Source organism: Delphinus delphis, chromosome 4 (genome assembly GCF_949987515.2).
Source record: "Delphinus delphis chromosome 4, mDelDel1.2, whole genome shotgun sequence".
NCBI lineage: Eukaryota > Metazoa > Chordata > Mammalia > Artiodactyla > Delphinidae > Delphinus > Delphinus delphis.
The window spans coordinates 5277147-5302298 of NC_082686.1; the positions used below are offsets into that span (position 1 = coordinate 5277147).

Consider the following 25152-nt stretch of genomic DNA (forward strand, 5'->3'; position numbering starts at 1 on the left):
TCATTTAGCACCTACAAAAGTGAAATTTACTTTTAAACATGTTTTTTAATTGCTTACACTTTATAAAAACCATACAACGTGTTTAAATCTTTAAAAGCTCTAAGATCCCCTCATCCTAACACTGTTTTGTCTTCCCCTTCTGGTCCTGGCCTATATACATATATATGAAAAGCACTTTAGCCTTGGTGGAATGTAAATCTAGTTGAGAAAGCAAGTTCATGGATACGAATGTTAGCTGGATAAAAATAACTAACACTATAAACCCTGCACAGTCTCCAAAGGGCTTTTCATGTGTCTGATCTTTGCAGTTGCTCTGTGCTAAGGGAGACGTCACCATGGTACCCACTGAGGAAGCGGGCTCAGAGTGTCAACACTCACCTAAGTGTATAGCTCAGAAACTGGCAGGGGGCTTCCCTGGTGGTGCAGTGGTTGAGAGTCCGCCTGCCAATGCAGGGGACACGGGTTCATGCCCCGGTCTGGGAGGATCCCACATGCCGCGGAGCGGCTGGGCCCGTGAGCCATGGCTGCTGAGCCTGCGCGTCCAGAGCCTGTGCTCCGCAACGGGAGAGGCCACAACAGTGAGAGGCCCATGTACCGCAAAAAAAATAAATAAATAAATAAAAATAAAAAAAAACTGGCAGAGCCAAAACTCAGAGGCAGCTCTTCAGATTTCAGATCCTGCACTTTTCCACAACACCTCCACAGGATGCTGGAGAAAGGCTCCGGGTGATTTGGGGGGAAAGGGAGGGGCAATGCCAAGGACAGTCTAAAGCAGCGGTTCTCAGCTTTAAGCATGACCCAACATCACCTGTAGCACTGACAGTCCAATTCTAGATTGCCAGCCCCAGGACTGGCCTTTCTAGCAAGTTCCCAGGTGATGTTTCTGCTGCTAACTCAGGGCCCACTCTTGAAGAACCACTGTTACGAACAAATTAATAACAAAGATTGCAGCAAGACTGTAAATTTGTACAACTGTTTTTGAAAGCTGTTTATTAGCATTGTCTCATAAATTTAAAGATACACATATACCTTGACTGGACATGTAATTCCTCTAAATGTTCTCTAAAGAATTTCATGGATAAGTGACCGTGGTTCATGTACAAAAATGCTGATAGTCACATTGTTTGCAGTGGCCAAATTCTGAAACCTCCCCAGGAAGTAAACCGTAAAAGTTCATTCAAAGAGATATTACACAGCAATGAGGACACCTGCAGGCCCCGTATATATACATTATATTGTGTATACATATATTCAATATATAATACACATAGCAGATATCATGCAATCATAACAAAGAATGAAAGATGGAAGACGGAAAATAATACAGCACGAGCCTGTTATATATACAATTCAAAACCAGGCAAGACTAAACTCAGTTCCTTATGGTTGCATACCCCAGGGGTATGACTGTGTTAAAATTCAGGTCCACCCCTTACTGTGTGACCTGGAATGAGTCATTCCATCTGTCTGTGCCTCAATTTCTGTGCTCATAAAATCAGGATAATAATAGCACCTACCTCTCAGGGTTGCTGTAAAGATTAAAAACTAATAAAATGATTAACATAGGGCTTAATACATGTTAGCTGCAATTATCATCATCATTATTACACCAGGTGTCTTTAAAAGGACTTTTTGTGTCCCTCATACTAGCAGAGTCAAATGACAAAGACATGCAGGGAAAAAATGATAATCAAATTAAATAACCCAAATATTATGACCAAATCCAGCTTAACGAAAACACATATGCACTGCATGCAAGCACATGGGAAGATCTCATTAGTGGCCAAATGAAGAAGTACTGTGGGAAATGAATACTGACACAGGATGGAGACCAAGTGGTCAAAATGGCTTCAAGCAAAAGGCCAAACGTCAGAAATTTTGAACTACGGTGGGGATTGCAGGGCCCAAGGCAGGATCAACGTCGTGGTCACTGGCCTGTCTTGGACAAGATTCTTCAAGTGGAGGAAGAGGCTGGGGTGCCCTGAAGAGGAAGGTGGCATGAGCACAGCTGCCAGAAGACACTGCCCTGAATTCCAGGGACCCCAGGGCAATAGGCGTGGCTGCTGGTATCGGCAGAGTGAGGCACAGGTCACCACCAAGAGTGTTAAAGGGGATGACGGTTTATCTTCCTTCCCTTTGCTTCTCAAGTTAGAACAGTGCTTTAGACAAAACTGCTCTGTGTATCCATCCGTAAGCCAAGGGAAACTGCTGGTCCTGTTTCCACGGAAACTCCTTGCCTTTCAAGAACCATATCTGAATACTTTAGAAGGGAGAACGTTTGGCCGGGAGAGAATCCACCTCCACGCTCCTGCACGGGGTTGATGGCAGACCTTGGATCCTCATGGGTGGTTGGTTAGATCCTTGCATCCCTCGTGGTCCTCTCCGTGGGCCACTGGGTGTCCTGGTGACACGATGGCAGGCTTTTCTCAGTGATCAGAAAGAGAGGAGAGAGGCAGGACTCCAGTGCCCAAGGTGGAAGTGCAGTCGTTTATAATCTAATCTCAGAGTGACTGCTACCACTTAGTATTCTATTGGTTGTGCAGACCAACCTCCCTGGTACAATGCGGGGAGGGGCTGTACCAGGGTTTGCATACCAGAAGGCAAGAATCACCAGGGATCACCTTGGGGGCTGGCTAGCACGTGGCTGATTATTATTATTTTTCTGATTAATATTCGGGACTTCACTTAATTTTTCACGATGCACGGTTTATTTTCTCACAATTTTTAATTTATTTTTTACTTTCACTGTTGGCAGAAAATCAAAGTCTACTTAATAGATTTTTTCTACCTAATTATTAGGAAGTTTTCTTATTGGACAAAATGTAGCTTCTGTAGACATGACTGGACAGGACCAAAAAAAAAAAAAAAAAAGGAAGAAATGACTGGCCTATCTCTACACGAATTGGTTGATACTTATACTTGTCATGCAAAATAAATCAACTTTCTTCCAATAATGTGACTTGAAACAAGTTCAGAGTGAATGTAATATAAACCCTAAATGTCCTCCGTCTTTACCCTGACAAGTTTAATCATGTCACGGGGCCCTGACAAAGCTGCCAGGAAGTGGAGATGTTGTCATTCTTGTTAAAGTTTAACATCAACTACAGCCCACTGTAGCTTGGAAACACGTATTTGATTAATGGTTATAATCAAAGTAACTTCATTATGTAAGCATAATAACCCAGCCGAGGAGATATTTTAGTATGTGCTAAGAACATATTAATTCCTGGCTGGAGAAATCATTTTCTTTATGGGGATTAGAGCTGCCTGGTAGGCAGTCTTCCTTGCTGAAACTTTTATGAAAAATATGTATTTGGACAGGAGGAATTTCTGATTCTGCAGCAGTGATAATAGCACTTTGTGTTTCTGCGGGGCCTTTCTGGGGACACGCTCAGTGGGTTCCACGCACATAATCTCATTAATCCTCCCCACAGCCTCGGGAGGCTGGAGGGCCCATTGTTCTTACAGATGAGGAAACATAGATACAGCTGAGAGGCAGAGACCCCAAACCGGGAAAAATCCACTCGGCCTTTGAACGTTGAAAAGAAGCAGGCACAGAATTGCAAACCGTTTTCTCTAGCAAAGGGCAACAGACATTTTCAAGAACAGTGCTCTGAAAACCAGTGATCATAGCAGTCTTATCCTCAGTAGCCGAAAGGTGGAAGCAACCCAAGAGTCCATCGACGGACAAATGGATAAACAAAATATTGTATCTACGCACAACAGAATATTATTCAGGCCTGAAAAGAAAGGAAGTTCTGATGCATATTACAACACGGGTGAACCTTGAACACATTGTGCTGAGTGAAATAAACCCATCACAAAAGGACAAGTACTGTCTGATTCCGCTCATAGGAGGTGCCTGAAACGACCAAATTCGCTAGGGGGTAGAGGGCCAGGGGATGGAGACGGGGAGTTGTTGCTCCATGAGGACAGAGTTCCAGTTGAGGAAGATGAAAAAGTTCTGGAAGGGGATGATGATAAACGATGTACAACAATGTGTATGCACTTAACGCCACTGGACTTGTGGTTAAAATGATCCACCTTACGTTATGAATATTTTACCACAGTTTTTTGAAAAGGAGCAAAATGGGGCGGGAGGAATAAATTGGGAGATTGGGATTGACATATACACACTACTATACATAAAATAGATGTCTAATAAGGGCCTGCTGTAGAGCACAGGGAACTCTACTCAATACTCTGTAATAATGGCCTATATGGGAAAAGAATCTAAAAAAGAGTGCATATACCTATATGTATAACTGATTCACTTTACCGTACACCTGAAACTAATACAACATTGTAAATCAACTAGTCTCCAATAAAAGTTAAAAAAAAAAAAAAGAAAGAAAAGGAGAAGAATTCTGAGGATACTGTGCATTTGCTGTGACTGGGACATGCGACCATAGGTTCCTCGGTGGCCCCCAGGTGATGTGAGGATAGGAATCTCGGTGACAGGGAAAGATGACATTGGGAGGTTGGCAGTGTGTTGGAAAGAGGACCAACCCCTTCTCTCATTACGGTTGCCTTGGTGATGGGAGTAGGGGAGCCTGCTGCCTCCCAGTCCATGTTCAAGGCTGCGGTAGATGTGCCCGAGCCTTGACCGAGACACCGTCCCTCCCAGCTTTGTTACCCCCTTCAGGTAACCAAGCTGTTCTTGTCTACTGGTAACAGCTGTGTCTGCCTAGGAGGCTGGGTACTTACCAGCATCGAGGGCCAGCGCCCAGGGTATGCAGTCAGTGCCATTGCATGGGGTTCCCAGCTCCCAAGGGACCCTGCACTTGGGGTTTAAGCTTCTTCAGCTGCTCTCTTGAAGGTCTTAATAATAATTTCATCTTTAAATGTGTTTTGTAATGCAGTCCGATGGCATAATGCAGCATGAACTGGGGACTTGAAGACTCAGCTCCTGAGTCATCCCACCTCCTGCCGCCTCACATGCTCAGCTGCCTTCCCTCCCCCCATTTCCTGGGCCCCAGGCCTCCCCTTCGCTGTACCCACCCAGCCCTCACTGCCGTCCTCCACCCCATGGGGACCTGGGTGTGTGCTGGAAGATTGGGGTCAGGCTCCCCACGGCAGCCCCACGTGGGGTATAAAGGGAGCCTCCCTGCCAGAGACAGCAGCACCAGAGAGCTTTCAGAGGGCCACGTGCGGTACCTGGGGGTCACCCATCTAAGGCCTGGGGGGGAAGGGAACCCTGAGTTAGTAGGGTGCACACATGTGCTTGCAAGTCCCAGGGTGTGTCCTGGGTGCCTGGGAGGGTTGACACGACAGTAAATAGAAAATCTTACTCCATCTGGATTAGCAATCTACTGCTGATGATTCTCTGCTATATATAAAACGGTGCTGTGAGGGAGGGGAAAAGCATTTTTCAATACATCAAACTTTTGTACTGAATTTTTTGTAATAAACAATCAAGGTGACAAATTATTTTTAAATGGAAAAGAGAAATTTTGTAAGAAGGCAATATTAACCTAATCATCATGTAAGCACGCTGGATGAAGGATTCCACAAAACTTTGTTCTATGGTTACTTCTCTTAGATTCTTAATTCGTGAGGGGGATGAGGGGAGGGAAGGGTTTCTCCTAAAAAGCATTAGTTGTGTTTTTTAAGATAGTGTAACCTGCTTAAAATTCTTATGTGACATTAACAAATAAAAAGCTGTTTTAATATTTTTTAAAAATCTCCATCATGACACGTGGAGAGAAAGAGAGACAGAAGAAGAAAGAAAAAAGGCTTTATATTTTATAACTTTAACGGCACCCCTTCCCTGCTTTGTTAACAAAAGTCTCCACATTTTCGTTTTGCTCTGGAACCGACAGATCATGGAGCCTGTCCTGTCGACCTCATCTCTCAAATAGGCAATAGGTTTTCAGGAGGGATGTTGAGACCTTTATTTTGCAGCTGAGGAAAGGGAACCACCCAGGACGTCAGGGCAAATCTCCCCTGAATGGGTCCAGCCCCAGAGGGAGGGGCTTCCAAGGATGCTCTGGCAGCCCTCGCCCCAGCAGGCAGAGTTCTGCGCCCTGTGGACCAGCCTTGGGGCCTCAGCTATGGTCAGGCAAAGCAGCTTTGCCCTTGGGTCCATAAGGCCCGGGTTCTCCTTGTGGGTCTTTGATTGACTTGTTGCATGGCTTTAGACTCCAATTCTGTTTACCTGCCATGATTCTGCTTTAGTATATGAGTACACGGAATTAAGCATGTCCTTCTCTGCTGAGAACACGCATGTCACTGTGAGATCACGGATGTAAAATTGAGCTGAAACTTGGCAGGATACAGAGGTTCAGATGCACGATTTACCTCGCGAGGTTTAGCTTAGACCCGCTTAGCTTCCCCAGAGCCTGGCGAAAGAAAGAGAGGGAAGAGAAAGGTTCCTTATCTAGGGAGTAAAGATAATTTTATTGTGTTAATTTTATGATGATATTGATTTTTTTAATCTTACTGGATGCACTGGAGCTTTGATTAGGGATAGGAGAGGGGCAGAAAGGGAAGAGGTTCTTGTTTAGCCAGACTTAAACCCTCCAGGTCTGTTTCCTTACTTACAAATAAAGAGGAAGGGAACAAGATGTGACGTATGAAATGAATCCTCAGATTCTCTTATATTTTAATCTTAATTTTTTCCCCTTCAAAATAGGTGTTTGGTGTCTGGTTCTCTTTGATCATCTGCACAGACATCTGTTCGTATAAATTTAAATCCGATGCATCTGCTAGAATCGGTATTTCTACATCTTTCACACTTACTTGTAGTATAATTTGGAAGGTACTTAAAATGGCACTTGTAAATATGTCTTGGGTCACTTCTATGGCCAGCGTTTCTATCCCATCAGGTTGTTGTGTGGGCACAGTATATGGAAAATGTCCCAGCACGGTGTCAGGACGCATGGAAGTTGGCTGTTGTTATTATAGGATGGTGTGTGTGAGAGAGAGAGAGAGAGAGAAGGAGAAAGAGGAAGAAGGAGGGATAAGATGAAAGGAAGGAAAGAAGGTAGATGGAGAGGAGGATGGAGGGAGCGAAGGGGAGATTAGAAAGGAAAATGGAAACAGGAGGACAGGCAGAACTGGAAAGGCCTTGGAGCTTTCCAGTTGAGCTGTTGCACTCCAGGACGTATATGAGGATCACTAGAAGAGTTTTAAATAAATCCATTCCCAAGCCCCACCCCCAGAGACTCTGGTTCAGTTGATCTGGGGTAGGGCCTAGACACTTGTGATATTTTTAAAACTCTTCAGCTGATTCCAACTTCTGAGATGCAGGCCAGGTTGAGAACACCTGGTCCCATGCAGCTCACCTATGAATCAGATGAGAAAACCAAGTCCCAGGGCAGCCAATGGTCTTGCCCTCTCATGGTATCATGTCCATGGATAGCATGAGGTTGGAGCCCAGCCTCTTGCTCCTGGGCCCCTTTCTCCTCTCCTCCTCTGAGAAGACCAGTGCTGTAACCCAAGGCCACCAGATCCCAAACCACAGCTGCAGAGTCCAGAGTAAAGCACTTCCAGGGGGTCTCCAACCTGAGCAGCAGAATTCAAGAAGACGGCTGCCATCTTAGCACCTGATCTTTGCGACACTCACGGATTCACATTTTCACCTAAGCCTATTTTATGTGTTTAGAATGATGAAAATTAGGTGTTCGGTAACTTTTGATTGACTGATGAAATAATAATGAAAATACATTTTGATTCAAACCTCTGCATGAAATGTTCATTGTGGAACACAGGCAGTGGGTATATGGCTCTTCAGCTTTCTGTATGTTTGAAAATGTTTATAGTCAAATGTTGGGAAGACGTAAAAAATATTTGAAGAAGTAGCTAAAAAAAGAGGAAGAAGAAGTAGCTTAAAAGACGTGTTCAGGGCTTCCCTGGTGGTGCAGTGGTTGAGAGTCCGCCTGCCGATGCAGGGGACACGGGTTCGTGCCCCGGTCCGGGAAGACCCCACATGCCGTGGAGCGGCTGGGCCCGTGAGCCCTGGACGCTGAGCCTGCGCGTCCGGAGCCTATGCTCCGCAACGGGAGAGGCCACAACAGTGAGAGGCCCACGTACCACAAAAAAAAAAAATTTAAAAAAAGTGTTCATGTCTCAGAACATCTCCGTCCGCGGCCCTCCCAGCTGGCAACCCTGACTGTGTCCCTGACTGTGTGTCCCCGACTGTGGTTTCCAGCTTTCCAGTTGGGTGTGGTTTCCAGCTTGGGCAACCTTGTTGCCTTGTTCTTAGCTCTACACCGTCCTCTGCCACCTCTGTTCTGACCACGTGGAGGGACTGAGGGACACCCCAGGATGCAGGTCTTTCCTGCTCAAACACAGGAGGTCCTGGGCACTTGGGAAGATTGGCTGCCCTCTATGGGAGTTGTTATTGATAATAATGACGGTTTTAAAATAGGACTCATTGAAGTCAGATCTTGGTTGACTTTTGCATTTGGGCCTTTGACACCCATTCCTCTTTTCTAATTTTCTCTTTTCTTCTCCGTAAAATGAAGGAATTGAACCATACTATCTTGACAGGCATATTGTCTAGTTGTGGCTTATCCAGGACACCTGGTATTTCCTTTTGTTTCTTTTTCAGTGGTCTTTTTGGCAGAGCTAAGGTAGAAGAAAAGAAGTAAAACTGTGTTAGGATCAGTTTTGTATTATTGGTAGAGTCAATAAAACAGGAAAGTTTGGAAATAATCTTTATCAGTGACTTATTAATATAATTTTTTATTTTCTCTTTTTCCTTGTGTTGAAAAATCAGTGTGTCCCTCAATTTATCGCTGAATTCCCTGTCCAAACATGCAGTGATGTGCTGTTAATATTTGCAGGGTTCACTGTTATGAGTAAGGTTGGTTATTGCTCTTAGGTAAACTCACACCTCCTCAGTGCTTCTGGCATGATGGGAACACCCTTTAAAATCATTCACGTAGAGACATACCATCCTGTGTAGTGTTCTGGTAAATCCTTCAGTGTTAAACAACTAGCTGTTGGGGGTGGAGGGAGGGAAGAAAGTCCTGATTTCTAGCGTGTATCAGTTTCAGTGGTGTAAATCCTCCCACCGTGGCCAATTTCAAGCTAAATAGATGGCATCACTGGACTGCAGAGCTGATCTCCATATGCAGAATCGGCTCACCCTGGGGGGTGGCAGCGGCTCCACTCTACCACTGCATCTCTACCCTATGAGAAAGTAGGTCAGATGGGCCTCCCTTAAACCATAAGAACAGATTTGCTGAACATTAAGATGCTGTTAGGTGATAGCCTGGTTTATGAAGGAAATTTATAAAGCAGTATTTAACGAAATAAAACAGCACTGTCTTTAATGGGAAATTTTGCAGGAGAAGCACACGGTGCGCCATCTTTGAACAAAGCCCTTTTGGTCTGGATTTCCTTTGCACCCACTAGCAGGGCTGCTCTGGCCTCCCCTTGGCGCCCATCCCTGTTACCTTACCCCATCCATTCGTTATGCTTCAGAGACCCTTGCAGAAAGCCCAGCTCCAGTGACAGGCTGTCATCTCTCAGCACCCGTGACTGTGACCTTCGAAAAGCCTTTGCCTTCAGACATTAGCATTGCAAAAAGACGTGATAATGATCGCTTTAAAAAATTCTTTTGGGGCTTCCCTGGTGGCACAGTGGTTGAGAGTCCGCCTGCCGATGCAGGGGACACGGGTTCGTGCCCCGGTCCAGGAAGATCCCACATGCCGCGGAGCGGCTGGGCCCGTGAGCCATGGACGCTGAGCCTGCGTGTCCGGAGCCTGTGCTCCGCAATGGGAGAGGCCACAGCAGTGAGAGGCCCGCGTACAGAAAAAAAAAAAAAAATTCTTTTGACCATTTCTTTAAAGGGCTGAAAATACTTGGGTAGGACAGAACATGGGCTTGTCAGACTATTTCTGACTATTGACCAGAACTAAAATACCCATTTTGGTGGGGCACTCCTCCAAAGGAGGCATATGAGTAAAAAAAGAGGCATTATTTTGCAGAGTTAGAGGGACAAACCATAACCAGAGGGCCAGGGTTTAGTCGAGGCACTTCTCCCACGTAGAATGCAATAAAGCTTTTCATTAGTAAGAAAAGGAAAGGGCAGAAAACAAGCAAGCTCTCCAAGCAATGCTGCATTTTCTTGAGATTACATTCAGGTGAACGCCAGCCTTCACCATGCATTTGCTCCCTCCCCTACGTAGCAGCGCATAAGGTAGGACAGAAACCCTTATTGTAGAACTGATTCACTCGCATTGGAATGTCAAGAACTGAGAGCGATTAAATACCCCAGACCTGGGAAGTGATCACACTTACCATGTCCTCACAGGAAATCTGTATTTTTCCACACTCTGCCATTTTACAAATTTCTTTTTTTTCCTTTTTCAGCAAATACCGCCCACTGAGAAATCCTCTGTGTGACTTTTAGCTGCCCATGACACTGGGAGGCATTAGTGTGGATTAATTTCCAGAACACAGCTTTGCCACCAGAGTTTTTCTATTCTGTGCTCAGCACAGGGGGTTGTAGAAATAGGCTCCTTACTGGAGGGACCAGGGGGCCACGTTCCAAAGCTAAAGTCCCAGCTTTGATAAGGATGAGAAGTAAATATTTTCTTCTTCTTGGGCCTACAACAGATTTACTTACAGTTTTGCAATTGAGGTCACTTTTGATGGCTTTGGGATCTTTAATTACCATGACTTAGCTCTCAGCCTTTATAAGAAAAACGTCTTGGTTAGTGGATATGAGGCCAAATTGAAGATGTCTTTAGTAAAGAAGCCTCATGAAGATGATGTGCCCAAGGACCTGAGCGGACCACAGCCCCCAAGTCAAAGCCCATATTCACATTCATCCCTCAGGTGAAGAACCCCTCTCCTGGGGCATGAAGATACACGGAGAGGCCATGGATCTATGCTCATGTGACACTGACTGCGTGCTGTGGACTGGCTTCCTTTAACCTCTCAACAATCATTATCTCCATCTGACAAAAACCCAAACTGAGGCACAGAATGGTTAAGGGACTGTCTAAGGCCACACAGTGAGCCAGTGGCACACCTAAGGATTCAGATTCAGGCAACTACCACGTTATACAGGCTGATGACACACTAACCCATCAACAACAAGTATTCAACTGGTGGTTGTTTTGGAAACTGTAGGAGGCATACACTACATTCTCCTGTGCAGAGCCAGCCAATAGAAATTTTTTTTTCAATATAGAATATATGCCATATTTTCCCAAATAGTCTGGACCCATGGTTAAGGTCAGATTAAAACAATTCTCAGTCTCCTATTATAGAAAAAATCCAAAATAATAATGGATAAACATAATAGTTCAATTCTCTGTCATGTAGCTTTTTTTTTTTTTTTCTGGAGCGAGGCAGGCCAGGTTGGGATAATAGCTTCAGGGGTCATCAGAAACCCAAGCTCCCATCTTCAGAGTCACCTCATGATCCAAGATGGCTGCTGGTGCTCCAGCTATCAGGTCCTGATTTCAGGCTGGCACAGGAGGAGGCAGAGGAAGTCTAAAGGGGTTACAACCAGCTGAGCATGCCTCCCAGAAGTTTTAGATATATCATTGCCTTGATCTCAGTCATATGGCAATACCTGGCTATAAGAAAGGCACTTAAATACATTCTTTCATTCAGTTATAGATTTTTTTTATAGTGTCTCCTGTTAAAAACTGGGGAAAGGAAGAAAAAATGGGCTTGGGGAGGCAACTGAAAATATCTGCTCAAGGTCAATAGTTCACACCTACTGTTAGAGTTTAAGGGGCCCCAAAAATAATACCACAGAGTTCAGAATCAAGTAATGGAGAGACACAGGAGTAGCGTAGTTTGATAGGAGACTTCTGGAGAATGTGGGTTTGTAAATCCTACAACTAGAATTAGGGAGAGTTACCCACCCAGCCCCTGACCAGGCCGGAGGTGCACAGCTCTCCTTTTACTCAGACACATCCCCTATCATTATGGGAGGTTTGCAGATCCGACACACACCCTCTGCCAACAGGTAACCCAAAGGGACTGGGCCTCACTGGTTAGTTCCTTCCCAGCTCTCACATCAGTAAGTCGCTGCCCCGTCATGCAGGAGAGAGGTCAGGAGTGCTGTTCTGATAGAAGGTCCCTCCATTTTGGAAGCATAAGAAGTGGGGGGCATGTCCCCAAACAACCGCCTACTTGTTTTGGCTGATGGGACCGCACTTCATTTATGATGTTCCTGTTACTTTATTTCTGGTCTGTAAATTCTTCTGCTCATATGCCCAGTGGCGTGCTAGTAAACATTTAACATGCAGATCTCAAAAAAGTATAAATAATAATAAAATATATAATATTAAGTATTGTCAATTCCATATAGCCAATTCAAGCTCACAAAATACTTTTATTGCTTTTCAATGAACTTTTGCATCTGTTGCTCCCATAAGACACCCTATAGCTAATGAACCAGTGTTGCAACGTGACGTTTGGTTGGTACTTTTGTTTACAGTAACAAGACAGAAGTGAAACAGCAAAGACTTATATGGGAATTTCATTTGTCAATGGTGTGAGTGATTCTTTGCTGACTCAGATGAATCAGACTTCTTTGCTGAATCTTTCATACTAGAAGAATCATTTCTCAATATTTAGGGCTGTGTAGCCTGCAATGGCTTCAGATATTTAGTCTTCATTATCAGCTTTTCCTCCATCTCTTCCTTAAATTGAGGCAACCAATAAAACAGTAAACCAAGTCCTGATGTATAACCTCTGCAGACGTGAACGTGAGCTGACTCATTACCTTCTAAGTCCCACAGTGTCCCTGTATGTCAGTTTCACACAAACCCACTGTCTGCCTGAGATCCTGGACAAGCTCACCCAGGACCCCAAATCCCTGCAGCCATGAGCGTTTCTGATGGGGTCCCCACCCTCCATTGCATTTAAGATGTGAAAGCCACCAGCCAGCATAACACATCTCCCCACCTGTACGCCGTGGCTCAGTCCCTCATACCCCTGGACACGCCCACACTTCAACATCTGTTAGGATGAGGCCCATAGTCATCGTCACAGCCCCCATGGAGGCAAAGCATCAGAGCAACTCCCTGCTTCAAATTCAAAATATGGAAAAAGGTATGGAATTTCTAAAAATACTAAAAACAGAACTCCCACATGACCCAGCAATTCCACTCATGGGTCTAGATCAAAATAAACACAAGAACACTAATTTGAAAAGATACATGCACCCCAGTGTTCATAGCAGCGTTATTTACAATTGCCAAGGTATGGAAGCAACCTAAGTGTCTGTCAACAGATGGATGGATAAAGAAGATGTGGTACCTGTATACAATGGAATACTACTCAGCCATAAAAAGGAATGAAATTGTGCCATTTGCAGCAACATGGATGGACCTAGAGACTATCATACTAAGTGAAGTAAGTCAGAGAAAGATGCATAGGGATAGGGATTTTATAAAGGGTTATTATGGGATTATATGAAACCATGTGTGTGAAACTTCTGAAAATTGTAAAGCACCACAGAATTTAAAGAATCTGCCATTCAATTAAAAAAAAACAGAAAAAAACCCAAAAAAACAAACTCAAAATATACCTAAACATGGATATACATCCAAATGAAAATAAATATTTTGTCACCTATGTGTCTTCCTCAGCAATGAGTTGTCTAGTGTGGGCTAGACATAACATAAACTGTCCTGTTCTTGAATACTTTAATTAACTTTCCCATTTTCTTCTACATTTCTGGCCCTCAGTTTTATCTAATAAATCTTACTATGGGAAACCAATTCCTGTCTTTAAAAGATGAAGTGATTGTAGAAGCAAAAGAAAGCATCTTGAGATTCTCAAATAATTTGCCTCCTTAGAACATAATTTTTTTAATTAAAAAGTCAACTGTGTTTCAACTTTACAAGTAATTTTACAACATATACAAATATGGGGTTTGCCATTATCGTGGAAAAGGATTTTTCACCAGGAACAGTTACCCTGACTCACGTTACTGAGCATCCCTGAGTACATCTCGAGGAGCTGGTACCCACTGCTGAGGACATCCTACCAAGGGCAGTCGTCTGCTGGCAGTGGCAGTGGCAGTGGCCCTCCCTCCAAATCCTTCCCAGGAAAATGACAGCACCATCTTTCGTTCTGGTATATTTTTCGAAAGAAGACCTTCAGGGATGCTTATATAGAGATTTTGAGTCCCTGAGCACAGAGTAAATCGCCCACAGAACTGACTTCTCCTACCCTCTTGGACACTTAAAATGTTTTTTTAGCCATTTTGGAAGGAAATCTTAAGTATTTTAAATCGTTTTAAACCAACCACACCAGACTAGTTCAACATTTTTTAATGGTTCAGGAACATCATTTAAAAATCTACAGTGATGGTCCTCTGGAGCCCCCGGAAACACTCAGGGGTGGCTGAGATGAGTGTGGGGTGAGGAGAGGAGGGACACCGGAGTTGCTGGACTCAAGTGGCCCCCGCATCACCATGTGTCCTGAGGTTCATGCCTATTCAGTGCTGTCACACTTGCCTCTTTCATATCAGCTCTTTCATTCCTTCCCTTTTGTTGGTGGTCCCACCCCTGGTAGCCTGCCACTCTCCCAGGGTGGGTTTCCATCTGCCATGGACAGGAAAGTAACTTAACTGAAGTCATGTGTCCTGCTTGTAAACATTAAACAGAGAGCATCAGGGACTTTCCCCTGCTGCTAAAACATTGGCATTTTGGGGTTCTTAGACACGATATATGATTGCTTCATTTTTTCATAAATATATTCCCTATGGTTGAGGTTTACTGAAATGATGCCACTATAAAGAAAATTCTTACTCCATGTTTAAAGGAAAACTGATAAGGAGACATGTCCAAAGAACCTCACAGATGAGCCTGGCCTCTCCCCACCACCAGGTTCAGGAAAGTGATCCCAGGCGTCACAGCGCACTGGGCAGGCCGGGGTCACACACGGGGCTCTGCGCAACAGGGCAGGTGTGCTCCACGGCCCCAAGCACAGGTGTCCAAAGCTTTTGTCCAGGTCCCCCTTGGTCACGCTGTGAGCTTCCTCTTTCAGCTCTCCATCCACACATAAGATGTCCAAGTTCCACACCCCTGTTCAAAAGTGTTCGGTAGCAGCCAGAGCTGTTTGATGACAGATAATGCAAAGACAAAGGGAGGAGCAGGGAGATGGGGGGAGAGGCCCGCTCTGCTCCCTACTCCTCCTGGAGCTTCAGCCCAGCCTCCCCTGCTGTGGGAGACACTCTTGAAGAGGGTGCCGTGCCGCCCTTGGGCCCTACCAGTGGTGTGCTTACCAGCCTCCTCTCTGCTGGCATCCCGTGGTTGGTGGCTATCTGGACCAGTCCATGGCTCCTTTACCTGGGGCCGTTGAATTCCCAGGGCTTCAGACCTTGTCCTCAGTGAGGAGGAGAAATGGGGAAGGGACCATCGTCCTGGGTTCACAGACCCATAGACCCTTCTCATGCTCCCACACAGGCCACTGCTGGAAGCCTTCTGCCTTCAAGATCTCAGAGGAGGGATAGCTCCAGTCCCTGTGTTTGCTTAGTTCTCCCAGGTGGCAGACATCTCCCTCTCCTGGAACCTTCCTCACCACCCTCAACTCCTCTGTAGTGGAAGGACCGTGGTGGACCTGAGGTTTCCACAGCCAGGAAGCATCATGCTGGAGCAGAATTTGCCAGCTCACCTTCTTGCAGCTTATCCAATCTCTACTCTTGGAGCTCCCCCACTGATTCTGGCAGTGGAAGCGCTGCAAGAACGACCTCGGTCCTTGTCTTCTTTGAAGAAAGAATTCGGCAAAGAGACCAAGATTGTGAAATAGAGACAGAGTTTATTCGAAGCAAAGTACATGTGGAAGAGCACACAGGCGAACTCGGAGTGAGTTGCACACAATAGGGGCTACTTAGGTTGCTTATATGGGGGCATTTTTCCAGGTTGTCTCTGGCCAATTATCTTGAAGTGTCTGCAGGAGACTGGTTGCAGCTGCTCAGCCTGTCTCCATCATGTGGTTGAAGGGGAACATTCTTTCCATGCCCAATCGTCTTACATAGAGACTGCAAAATGGTGGAGCCACTTGGGAAAATAGTGTGGCAGTTTCCCAAAGTGTTAAACATACAATTGCCTTGTGACCCAGTCGTTCCACTCCTAGCAACCTACCCAGGAAAAATAAAAACATAAGTCAGCACAACAACCTCTACACAAATGTGTGCGTTATTTGTAAAATCCAAAAAGTGGAAACTATTCAAATGTGTACCAACTGGTGAATGAATGAACAAAATGTAGTCTATCCACACAGTGAACTATCACTCAGTAATGAAAAGGAACAAAAGTACTGGGTACACACTCCAGTACGTATGAACCTTGAAAACATGCAGAGTGGAAAAATTCCAGAAAGCTAGAGACAAAAAATATGTATTCACTGTAGGATTCTATTTATAGGAAATGTCCAAAAAAGGCAAATCTAGAGGGACAGAATGTCCATTAGTGGTTGCCTAGGACTGGGGGTGGGAAAGGAAAGAATCCATAAATGGACAGGCAGAATCTTTTGGGGTAATCTAAATGCTCTAAAATTTGAGGTGGTGATGATCATACAACTCTATATACTTGTATTGGGTTGTACTAGTAATGTGTGTGTGTGTGTGTGTGTGTGTGTGTGTGTGTTGGATAATGTAAATACACTTGTTTTGGGTTGAATGGTGCCTCCTCAAAATTCACGTCCACCAGGAACCTCAGAATATGACCTCATGTGGAAGTAGGATCTTTGCAGATGTAATTGGTTAAGATGAAGTCATACTGAATGAAAACGGGTCTTAAGTCCAATGATGGCTGTCCTTACGAGAAATCCGTGTGAAGACACAGAGAAACATTCACAGGAAGTACCCATGTGAAGATGAGGGCAGAGATTGGAACCAAGCTGCCACAAGCCAAGGAACACCGAGGACCACCAGAAGCTGGAAGAGGCAAGAAAAGATTCTTCTCTAGAGCCTTTGGAGGGAGCACAGTCCTGACGTCATCTTAATTGTGGACTAGCCTCCAGAACTGTGAGAAAATACATTTCTGTTGTAAGCCACCAGCCTGTGGTCATTTGCTACTGCCACCCTAGGACACAAAGACAATACTAAAACCCACTCATTCGTACACTTATAGCCGGAGAATTTTGTGGTGTGTTAATTATACCTCAGTGAAGTTGTTAATAAAATTAAAAATTTTCTTAAATAAGCCAGAGGAAGAGAGGATGAGGATCAAAGGTTAGGGATGGTAGAGCCAGTTCTGCCAATTCTCAGATACGCGGGAAGAGGAATCTCACCATGGCTGTAAGCGGCTTTCTTTAAAATATGGGACTCACAGTGCGTCTTTTCCTAGGTTCCGATTCTGCCCACTCCACATCTTGTTATCTCTGCCACACACCCACTGACTGTAGAGAAACGTCACAGTGCAGGGTCTTCCATGGGGTTTCAGGCTACAAAGCTGGTAGATCTCTGGCTTGTTTGTCTCAAACCCTCCCGACCGGCCTTGGGGAAGACATGCCCCAGTATGTGCCAGTCTCAGGAGAAGGCCCAGTGTTTCTGTGGTCAAGTGCCCAGGGATGGGGCACTGGAAGGCTCCGAGGTGGGATATAAAGAGCATAGTGTGAGCTTGACCTTATAAATGAGGGAGGGTCTTTCTTTCCATGATTGGGAAAATGAGGTTAAAAAACAGGCGAAAAATATAAATTTGTTTCACTTCTTTTAAAATCTTCCTGGTTGTTTTTGATAACATCTTGTTGTTCTTTCATGTTTTAAAAATATCTTTAAACGTTTAGTGTATGATTATTTCAGGTTCTGTGTCTGGTAATTCTAGCATCTGAAGTCTTCGGCGGGTGCTGATTCTCAACGAGAGTAGATTGTTTCCTCATGTGTTTTATATTTTTGTTTTGTGAGTTCATGTGTAGAGAAGGTTCATCTGGGAGAATCTCAATGGGCCTGGATAAAGGACCCATCCTTCTGGAGTGTGTTTTTGTTTGCTTTGGCTGGATTCCTCAGGCCTATTACCAAACTAGGGTCACCATCACATCAATCCTTTAGCAGGAATTTGACTCCAAACGTATGTAGAGTCAGACCAGCTACAAATGCTCAAGGGAGATGGTTTTTCTTCATTTGCAACACAAGCCAAGGCAGTTTGCTTCTCCCTTTGCCATCGTGCGGTCTTATGTATTGACTGTTTTTTGGTGATTGGCTTGCTCCTAGGATAGAGCCCTCTGAGGAGCTCTGCATGGAGGTTTCCCTTTTATCACCTGCCTCACAGGCAGTCAAAGCACCAGCACTGTAATACCTGGGGCCTTGTTTCTGGCTCCCGGGTTTTCTCTCACTTTCTTATAAAGTTAGTATGCATTTAAAAGGTGTTTGTTACACACTGTCCAGCATTTCTAGGTGGTCTGTGGCATGGGCCTGGGGCCTCATGTCTCCTGGCATATTGCCCAGGATGGGAGTCTATAGATGGATTTTGAGGTGGAGAGAGGGAACTGGACAAGTTTCACAAATAAAGGTTCCTGTTCTCTCAATGCATCGGGATGAGATTCCCTGCTATAAACGATGGGAGAAGGATAGGTCCAAGGTTTCCACAGGACTGTAAAAGTTTGTGCCAGCCGTGGGATGGGATGTCGAGAGGTCACTTCAGGGATTGGTTAGCAACAGCCAGGGCTCCATCTCAGTTGACTAGCAAGGTTTCGTTCCCATAGCTGACAAGGAGAGTTAGAACTGTAGGAGATTACAGAAGGCGTGTAATTCTCAATGGAAGCCCCCTTTCCCATCCGATAAGCAAGTCACATCATTGTCCTGTGTGTTCTAGGGGATGTGGGTCTGCCATCCACAGGGATTGGAAGAGAGCAACACTGCACGAGTATGAAACCACAGGGCAATTTCTGCTTAAGGCTCATTTAGTCCAGTTTCATTTTTCTGCCACCTTCCAACTATCTTGATCATGATTCTTGATCAGCAGTTTCCTGAATGCATTTTATTTCAAAGAAACACCTCCTCGGGAATTCTCTGGAGATCCAGTGGTTAGGATTCTGCGCTTCCACTGCCAGGGGCCCGGGTTCCATGCTCCCTGGTCAGGGAACTAAGATCCCACAAGCCGCGCAGTACAGCCAGAAAGCAAAAAAAAACTGAGCTGCGTGTTAAGGTGGGGGAAGCCGAGAACCCTGCTTTGCCGAGTAAGTTGTGTCGTTTTTGGGTTTTCAGTTCCTGCGATGATTACGTCCTATCCAAACACCACCCTGGCCACTCAGGGTCAGAAGAAGGAAATGAGCTGCACGGCCCATGGCGAGAAGCCTATCATAGTCCGCTGGGAGAAGGAGGACAGAATCATTAACCCCGAAATGGCCCGCTATCTCGTGTCCGTCAAGGAGCTGGGAGAGGAGGTGATTTCCACTCTGCAGGTAAAACATGACAAACATGGCAGATGAGAAGCTACCTTCATGGGCAGAATAAGCCTGTCTTTTCACATAAGTCGGTGCATGTGGGTAGCCAATAGCAAATCAGCTTTTGAAACATCTACGAAGCACTGTCTCTCCCCCTTCCCATAATGGGATTGCTGAGTAGCCTGCCAAAATAGTGCCTTATCATACGTAAAATTGTTAAGAGTAAAATTATTGGGAACATGGCAGGGAACCCAACCATAATAATAAAAAGAAAGAGAGAAACCGAGTCTTTTAATGACAGTTAATCCTGGCGGAATGACAGCGTATGTTGCGCACATGTTTTAACTTCCTGTAAAAAGAAAAATTAGATGGGTTCTTGGACAAAAAATATTAGAAGGAAAATATTTTGATTCTTGGGGGAAAACCCAACATAAAAAAGTACTGCAGTCTCTTAGAACTTTCAGCACCACTGGCAGTTAGCTGGGTGATTCTTTTAATATGGGGGAGAAACGATGCTGTAGGACACACATGGAAAGAAAAAGTCCTGTGTTTGAAACGCTAATATTGATTCACTCCCAGGGTCCAATCCTGGAGTCCTGGGAGACCAAACCTTTATTGCGGTGTTTATAGATCTGTTTTTTCAGGCAGGGCTGCTTTGAATGCTTTAAAAATCCACTATGAGATTAAAAAAAAAAAAGTATATGGGGAATATATATCAACCTGACCGTGCATCCTACGTTAAATTACACATCCAATTTCACAAGCTGGCAGCTGACGTGGAACGTCTACATTGCCTCTATCCATCTGCACATTTACAATTGTGCTGAAATAATTTGCTCTCAGGATTGTGTGTCCCTGTGTGTGTGTGTGTGTGTGTGTGTGTGTGTTTGTGAGTGTGTACATGTGTGTGCTTGGGGCTGAGAGGAGGGTGAGAGTGGAGAGAAGCGTTTTACAGCCAAAAGCCCTTGAGTTGTTCCCTCGCTCCGTTCTACTGGGTAAGACGGATTTCTCTCTGCTTTACGCATAGATTTTGCCAACGGTAAGAGAAGATTCTGGCTTCTTCTCCTGTCACGCTATCAATTCTTATGGGGAGGACCGTGGAATAATTCAGCTCACAGTGCAAGGTAGGATGGACATAGCCTAGGGGGAGAAACACGGCTGTTTCAGGACAGTAAGTGTGTGCCCAGGCTTGGGAACCCGTGTGGCCTCAGCTTGACGTGTCACACTTCCAAGTCCTCGGAAAATTTTGAATCTGTACAAAGTGGGCGCTAAAGCACCATTTTGCAGGTCTCATGATTATGTCAAGATGCAGCCCCAAAACACAGGGAACAAAGTTTGTAAAGGAATTGGGTTTGGATGACTGGGCAGCCCTGATAGTGTGCCTTTCTTGCTCAATTTTAGGGATCCTTATACTAGACGATCCGAATGAAAGTTTAATATCTGGGGCCAAAATAGTTTTTGAGTTAATAGATCCCAAGCCAGACCAGAAGAGTGACACTGAAATCTCCCATGTTTGGTCCAGCTTTACAAGTGCTGTGAAAACTGGCAGATTTGAAAAGTGAAAATTTTCCATCCTCAAAAGGGATTGGGGAAAAAAAATACTTCCAGGTAAAAAAATCGTCTGCCCATGTCAAATGCTGACAAAGCTTTTGTGAGTCACCCTCAGCTTTTCCACTAGCGTCTGTGCCTGAACAATATCTGAACTGATCCCGGGTTTCCTGTTGACTGCACAGAGCCTCCAGACCCTCCTGAAATTGAGATCAAAGATGTGAAGGCACGTACAATCACCCTCAGGTGGACCATGGGATTTGATGGAAACAGCCCCATCACGGGCTATGACATTGAATGCAAAAATAAATCAGGTAAGTCCTTGATTTCCTCCGACTTCATTTCCACTTCAGAAAGCCCTTTTATTTTTTGCCTTTCTAATGGATTTTACCTGTAAGAAAAACCTGGACTCTGGGAAACTCAGAGGGGGCTCTTTTTACCAGTTTGTCTCTTTCCTTGCACGAAGTACACCCACATTTCCTGGGGTGGGAATGGTTTTCTGTTGAGATGGCTTTGTTGGGTCAGCCCTGCCTCTTTTCTCTTTGAACCAGCAGGACCTCTATGTGATTGCTCCCTGTGGCTACTTTGGCACTGTCACCACCGATGGCCGCATGGGCTGCTGCCGACCCGACCTGGCCCCTGTCATTATTTTTTCTACCTCCCTGGCTTCCCTTTGCTTCCCTCGTGTCCGAATCCCTGAGTACCAGCTGTGTTCAGTGTCTGTGGGCTGAGCCGAGTGGTGGTGGTTTGCGCAGAGGGCCACGTCTTCTCCAGATGGGCTCTGACCCTGCAGGGCCCTCCTGGATGTGCAGGGACAGGCCATGGGCCCGAATGTAGGCCAGCACTCCTGTGCTTCCTCTGCGCCAGCAAGTGGCCGGCCCGCAGGGAGCTCGGACATGAAACAGACCCACAGCTGTCAGGACCACGACAGGCCTGCCTGTTGATCGCCTTAAAGTGACAATGACAAGGTCACTTGGAACATTAGGACCCATCAGGCCGAGGGTAGGGTACCACTGCTGTGGCTCCTGGTCTGGACTTTGACACAAAAGAGACGAGGAATTCTAGCAGCATCAGCACGTGAAGGGTTGACAGAGCCACAGAGGCCAGGAAAGTGACCTTGCTTCTCACTCTCCGGGCACCGTGCGTTACTTCAGAGCACCCTGTCGTGACCCACTTAGTATCTTTGGAGCAGACGCTGGAGTAAAAAATTAAGCTGGAGGCAGCTGGAAAGGCAGGTCAGGAGGGAGGAAATGTTTCAGTACGAGTGGGCAAGGGGCAGAGCAGGAGAATGTGTGAGACGGGAGTAGGAAGCAAGTCCAGAAAAAGCCTAAGGGGTGGGGCTTAAGGAAAGCAACTCATGATGATGAAAACAACTTGTATCAAACCAAGACTAGAGGTTGCAGCAATAGTGCTTGAGGCTGGTGATAAGTCACGGGCTGGAAATGCGTAAAAAAGACGTCGGAGGAGGTGAAATGGCTTGGCTTGTTCCCCTGAGCCGCAGCCAGAGACCTGGAAGTGAGGTGATGCTTACATGGGACCTGAGGAAGCCTCCTGAGAGGAGCACAGCAGCTGCAGTCACACTGTCCCCTAGAAATGTGGCAGGTCCACTGAAGGTAGAGGTGAAGGATGCCCCTTGAGCAAGCTGAGGGCAGTGTTGGTCCCAACAGGGACCTTTCGGGAATCAGGACCAACGGGCTTGCCCAGGGTCAAAGGAAGAGAGGAGGAGTTGCCTTCGTTCTAAGCAAATAAGGTCAGGATGGAACCCAAGATTGAGAAGTTCTGAGATCCAGGTCTTGAAGTAAAGGAAGTGCTTCTTAGGTGAGACCAGCGTGTTCTCTTGGAGAACAGCCTGGAAACTGATGGCAACAATGAGAACTCAGCAGAAACACAGACGTGCATGATGCGGACACTCTGCAGAGTCCTCAGAGGGAGGGACAGACCCCACCAGCCTCTCTGGCTGGGCACTGACCGAAGGACTGTGTGTCTGGGAGCTAGTGCCCACGCAGTCTCTCAGGGGAGCAGCTCGGTGCCTCCCTGTCTTCACGGCATCAGTCATTTCCAGGTGCCGGTGACGGTCCAGTGGTGACGGTCCAGTGGCTCCTCAAAGGGGTTTGCGGCCCAGCCTGTCCTGGCTCAGCTGTGGCCCTGTCTCTTACCAGCTGTACCCACCCCAAACCATCCTCCTCTGTGAGATGGGCTCCCACAGCATCACTGCGACAAGGGTCCCTCAAAGGCTGCCCTCCCGTTCCTGGACCACACAGTTACTATGGCTACTCCCACCTGATACTTAGACGCCACTCCTCGTGTTACCTCCACAGGGACTCATCCCTGGTCCACATTCAAGGTCAGGCCTCCCTCTCATGTGCTCCTACAGTCTCTCCCCTTCCTTTCCTGGCAGGTGTCATCATGCGTGATCACGTATTTAACTCTGTATTTGTTTTTCAAATTTATCAATATTTTCTTTTATTACATCTGGGTTTTGAGTTAAGTTAGAAAAGTTGTTCTCTACCTCTGGCCATAAAATAATTCAGCCTCTTTTCTTCTAGTACTTCATGTTGTTTCTTTCCCTCTGTTTTCAAGATTTAGATCTCCAAACCATTTGGAGTTTACTCTTCTGTATGCTGGGAGAGATGGATCTAGTTTTATCTTTTCCAAAATGGGCCTTCTGTTGCCCCAACGTCATTTATTAAAAGGTCCACCTTTTCCCAGTGATTTCAGATGCCACCTCTATCACATACTAACTTCCCATATGTACTTGAGTCTATTTCTGGACTTTCTATTCTACTCCATTGGTTTATCTATTAATGCACCAGTACCAGACCATTTTAATCACAGAGGCTTTATGTCTTAATATCTAATAAGGCCAGTCCACCCTTATAACTTTTCCTTTCCAGTGTTTTCTTAGTTTTCCATATATAACTCTAGGATCAACACGTTTCGCTCCATAAAAGCATGTTTTTGTTATTGTTAATGAGATCACATTAAATTTGTTTATTAGCTTAACGGAGAACTGACATTTTTATGATGTTGTGGGTTTACCTGGTCCATCAAAAAATATGTGAAGTTCTAAGCCCTGGTACTGCACAGTGTGACCTAGTTGGGGAATGGGGTCAGACAGCTGTGACTGATGATATTAACATGTCAGCCCTACCAGACTGGGAGCTCTTTGGGATGCGCTGAGCCCTGCCCAGTTCCCCTGGACCTAGCACAGGCCTAACATGTGTCAGCACTTCACAGATATTTGGTGAATTCTCATTGAGAAGGGAATGCATTTACAACTCACCGTCTGGCACATAGCAAATGTGTAATAAATGCAGTTTTAGTATTACTCCAGTGTGCACCAAAATGCTTACACGTAAAAGGCCTCTAGGACCATCTGTGTTTGTTTAACTACTTGCTACCCATTCAGGATCCTCAGTGTCTCCCACGTCTCCTGTAAGTTTCCCAAATGCAGGGACTCTGATTCAGTGCTTCCCCAGCACCTAGCACAGTGCCTGCCACATAAGACGTGCTCAGTAATACTTGTGGCATTTAATTTACGTGCAGTCCAAACCTAAGAATTACGTTTATCGCCAACAGCATTTTCAAATGCATAAGCTGATGGGACTGTACAGAATTAAAGCAGGAAACTCCTTATCTGTGAAGCTGGGGATGGTCAGAATCAAGGGATACATTTCCATCCTTCTACTCCACACACACACACACACACACACACACACACACACAGTACACACACACACACACACACACACAGAGCCAAGCTCATGGCTAAGGCATTCTTGCAGTTCTGGAACCCAGCAGTCTGAGGGTCAGAATGAGCACCACGGGGGTACTTGGGGAAAAGCCCATGGACAGGTAGCCATGGTCTGAGGTCTGCACCAGGACCTCCATCACTTTCAGTTTGAAAGGCCTGGGAGGAAGGAGCGATCAGTAGCAGGCAGGAATCACAGTCACTGCTGTAGGAAAAGTGTTAGCATTTTCATGTGTTAGTTGCTTCCTCAATAAGTTTTGGGTATATAAACAGTACAGCCATAATTTAAGTGAGTGCAATTTATAGGCAGAGTACATAGAAACGGATCCTGCAAGTCACAGCTTAAATGTCACCTCCTCCAGGAAGCCTTCCCTGACTACCCAGTTTATGGCATGCCCTTTCTCTACTCATAGAGCACCCTGTATGCCTTGGAACATTTGGTGACCTTGTGACTGTTTATTTAATAGCTGTCTCCTGTGCTGAGTAGTTGTCCCCCTGAGGGATCTAGTGACCCCTCAGGGTAGGTACTACATCTGAGGAAC

General features: G+C 45.5%; 1 protein-coding gene across 1 annotated transcript in view; it reads left to right on the top strand.

The window, feature by feature from the left end:
* The window catches only part of DSCAM (DS cell adhesion molecule), a gene marked incomplete at its 5' end in the record, with an annotated part of 743491 nt that overhangs the window by 572258 nt on the left and 146081 nt on the right, over nucleotides 1-25152 (top strand). Inside the window, 3 exons of the mRNA XM_060009865.1 lie at nucleotides 19133-19329; nucleotides 20339-20435; nucleotides 21045-21173. Of these exons, the coding sequence (XP_059865848.1) occupies nucleotides 19133-19329; nucleotides 20339-20435; nucleotides 21045-21173 (423 nt within the window). The remainder of the gene's footprint in view (nucleotides 1-19132; nucleotides 19330-20338; nucleotides 20436-21044; nucleotides 21174-25152) is intronic.